The sequence below is a fragment of the Monopterus albus genome, unplaced genomic scaffold (assembly GCF_001952655.1).
Source record: "Monopterus albus unplaced genomic scaffold, M_albus_1.0 scaffold38.1, whole genome shotgun sequence".
In the NCBI taxonomy this organism is placed as follows: domain Eukaryota; kingdom Metazoa; phylum Chordata; class Actinopteri; order Synbranchiformes; family Synbranchidae; genus Monopterus; species Monopterus albus.
This window is the reverse complement of record NW_018127918.1, coordinates 446,916-450,049: the sequence shown is the minus strand read 5'-3', so window position 1 is coordinate 450,049 and position 3,134 is coordinate 446,916. Positions and strand designations below refer to the sequence as shown.

At 40.0% G+C, this 3,134-nt stretch overlaps 1 protein-coding gene across 3 annotated transcripts in view; it reads left to right on the top strand.

Annotated features, from left to right (window-relative positions):
• The first annotated feature begins 1,815 nt into the window (after positions 1 to 1,815).
• hephl1b (hephaestin-like 1b) overlaps positions 1,816 to 3,134 on the top strand; it is an 18,100-nt gene continuing 16,781 nt past the window's right edge. For 2 of the 3 annotated variants that reach the window (XM_020598454.1, XM_020598453.1), the window contains exon 1: positions 1,977 to 2,373. In XM_020598454.1, coding sequence (XP_020454110.1) covers positions 2,201 to 2,373 — 173 coding nt within the window. In that variant the 5' untranslated portion in view covers positions 1,977 to 2,200. The other variant, XM_020598455.1, reaches the window with a different exon arrangement.

The window sequence follows — 3,134 nt, the reverse complement described above, 5'->3', positions numbered from 1 at the left end:
CACACTCTCATGTAGCAGAACCACTGCTGAATAACATTTGACATATTCTATCTGCTGACAAACATTAAAACAGAATCCTTATATTTAACAAAACAGGCCTTTCAAAATAACCCAAATGTTGTATGTTTATGGTTTGGTTAAGTTTACGCTAGGGGTTGACAACATGTCACTCCTTATTTATAAGTAGCTTGGCTAATCGAATTTAGAGAATACTGGGTATCAGCACAAGCACAGATACATGGAACAAACGTTAAACAGCAGTTCACTCAATAAACCTGCTCCAGATGCAATCCAATCAAATACAGATACGTTCCACCCTCCTCCAATACCAAATTATTATTTGCTAATTACCTGTCAGTCAAATGACTTGCACTGATGTCTAGTTGGTTTACATCAATTATGCTATGCTGTGAATTTATCAACTCTTTTGGATAATGTTGGGCTAAGCATTAATAGTCTTCACTTTAATGAGCAAATAGAAACTCAACACGTACAAGAAACAGGAATTACGTGGCCGTGGATTCAGTTAGTTACACTGTGGTGTGCATCAGTCTATTTTCTCTGATGTACCAGAGTCAAATTCCTCATGTGTCCGGCAAACCTGGCCAATAAAGCTGATTCTGATTCTGAAGTAAAGTTTGACAGCCTATTTCTTATTTAAATAATCACTGGGGCCATGCCCGTCTTAAAGGTTTTAATGATTTTGTCCACTCCTATGGTGGGCAGAAATAGTTTCTCTCCAGATTAACATTTGCATTGATGCTGGTGACCTCAGATAAGCTTTGAGGCAACTCTGTCAGTTAAAAACAAATTTAAATTCAAGCTCCCTACATAGAGAGAAGAGACGGACTGTGCCCCTAAGTTTTTATAATGCAACCGGTTCTGTATGGTGCAACAAAGCTAGCACTTATCAAAAATAAACTGACCTTAATATTCTCCAAAAAGCATGATGAAAACTATAAATACAATTAAAAAGTCCTTATAGCTGTATTTATCCATGAATTAAATAATCAATTATCACTAGTCTACTCAATGTTCATTAAGTTTTAATTTAAGATATTTAATTTGGAAATGTATACTTGAAAACTCAATTCATCCTTCAAAGTGCGTTGGCTTTCCAATATCACTTCTGTAAACCAGAGCTCTCAGATTAGGAGATACTGTATGAAGAAGCATTTGGGTAATACAGAGCATAGATGATTTATCGGAAATAAGAATATCAATCATCAGTCTCAACCAGCAGAGTGAAAGGACAAGACCAGAGTGACTAGAATATGGTTATGGTTCTTGTGTATTACTGTGGTGTCCTACATTCACTGTGTAATCAGTTCACCCTAAATGGTCTCTACAGTTGTACTACTCCTAGTTGGCCAGCAGGTGTCAGCTTTACCCCTTTGATGCCAGGTATGACACAAAGCTTCTGGCTGAGATGCAGGGATGTGGGCGCTGGCTGAAAGGAATGTGTTTAGTAGGAGATGGCTTTTAAAATTTCTAGTTAAACTCTAGTGCACAGTATTGCTGCAGCAAAGCAAATCCCTCAGCAACATCACAATATGATTTACTGTGCTGACAGTATCACTTAACCACATACCCTGTGAATGCACCTCAAGAAGGATGCATCTTTATTATTTCTACTAAAATGTTTTTACAGTGGGACCCAAAGATTGGTCAGAAAACAATAACACGGGGAAACTTAACAAACCCAATAATTTACAAATGCTTCCACATTTTTAAGTCATTCATTAAAACATTTGAATTGCCTGGTTGTGTAAAAGTCCTCTGGCAGCACGTGACTGTTAAACGCCACACGTGCTAATTCTCTAATTCTCAAAACTGCACACAGACATAAAGCGTTTATTCATCACCTGCTGACCAAACTGAGATGACCCATGTCTGTATTTTGGCACCAGAACATCAATTACTTTCATTTCCCAGTTAGCAGTTTCAAGCGAGATGACAGAATGGTGAGTGTCCCTACGCGCCTGATGGCACAGGAGGCGGTCACACCGTCGCTGCTCTCTGGCTGAATAGGTCAACTGTTTTCCTTTGCGATGCCAGAAGTGCTGCAGCACCAACACACAGTGTAGGCTACTGTTCATAGTGCTTGCATGGACCGGTTAATTGGTTTTTCTTATTGATTCTCTTGAACCAAAACGCGCTTAACACGCTGCCTTACGTCTAGCGAAGTGATCGCCTGACCATGGCAGGAACTTTGGGGCTGTTTACGACTTGTTTGTTGTTTTTTCTCCTCTCCGGTGCGGCAGGGAAGCCCGCCAGGACGAGAGTTTACTATGTGGGGATTATTGAGGACTTGTGGGATTATGCGCCAAGCGGAAAAAACCTTATCAGCGGCAAAGACATCCAAAATGATGAGTGAGTTGTGATACAGTCAAGTTATTTGAACAACTGTGTACAGATAGTGAGGTCAATTACATTGTTTGAGCATTTAAAATGTACAAATGGGCTGCTGATAGTACTGATAGTGATTTTTAGTATGAAAAAAGATGAGCTTTTTATAAAGTTTTAGGTCCAAAGTTTAACAGTAGGCTGTGTGATGTCAGGGTGTGACCATGTCTGGGATTGTTGTGCGCTTTGCAGGCCGTCTGGGCAGATGCACAGAGAAAAATGAGTAATCAAAGTGAATGCCTGTGTACTTAGAGGCTTCCTTTGCTATGTGCTTCACTGACCAATATAAAAGCAAACAGCAGTTTCTTGTATAAATGTGAGAAGAGTTTGCATCACACGTGTGATATTTCATAGATGTAGAGTTGATGAGTAGGAGGGAGGATGAGAATGTCCAAATCTGGAATTTCTTTGGGTTTTTTTTTTTTGTTTGCTTCCAAATCGTAAATATGGCCCTTCAATTTATTTTTCAGTTACATTTTGCCTGAATGATCGAGTCAACAAGATAGTACCGTTAACTAGTGCTGTTCCAAACGGAACCAATCAGTGTATATACCAGTATAATTAGCAGGTTCAATAGGAATCAATTTTACAGCCATAGATACTGACCACTGACTGGCAGGCAGGCAGTTTTAACATGTAAAACAGTGGTCCCCAACCTTTTTATCACTGCGGACCGGTCAACGCTTGACAATTTTACCACGGCCCGGGGGGGGGGGGGGGGGCGGGCG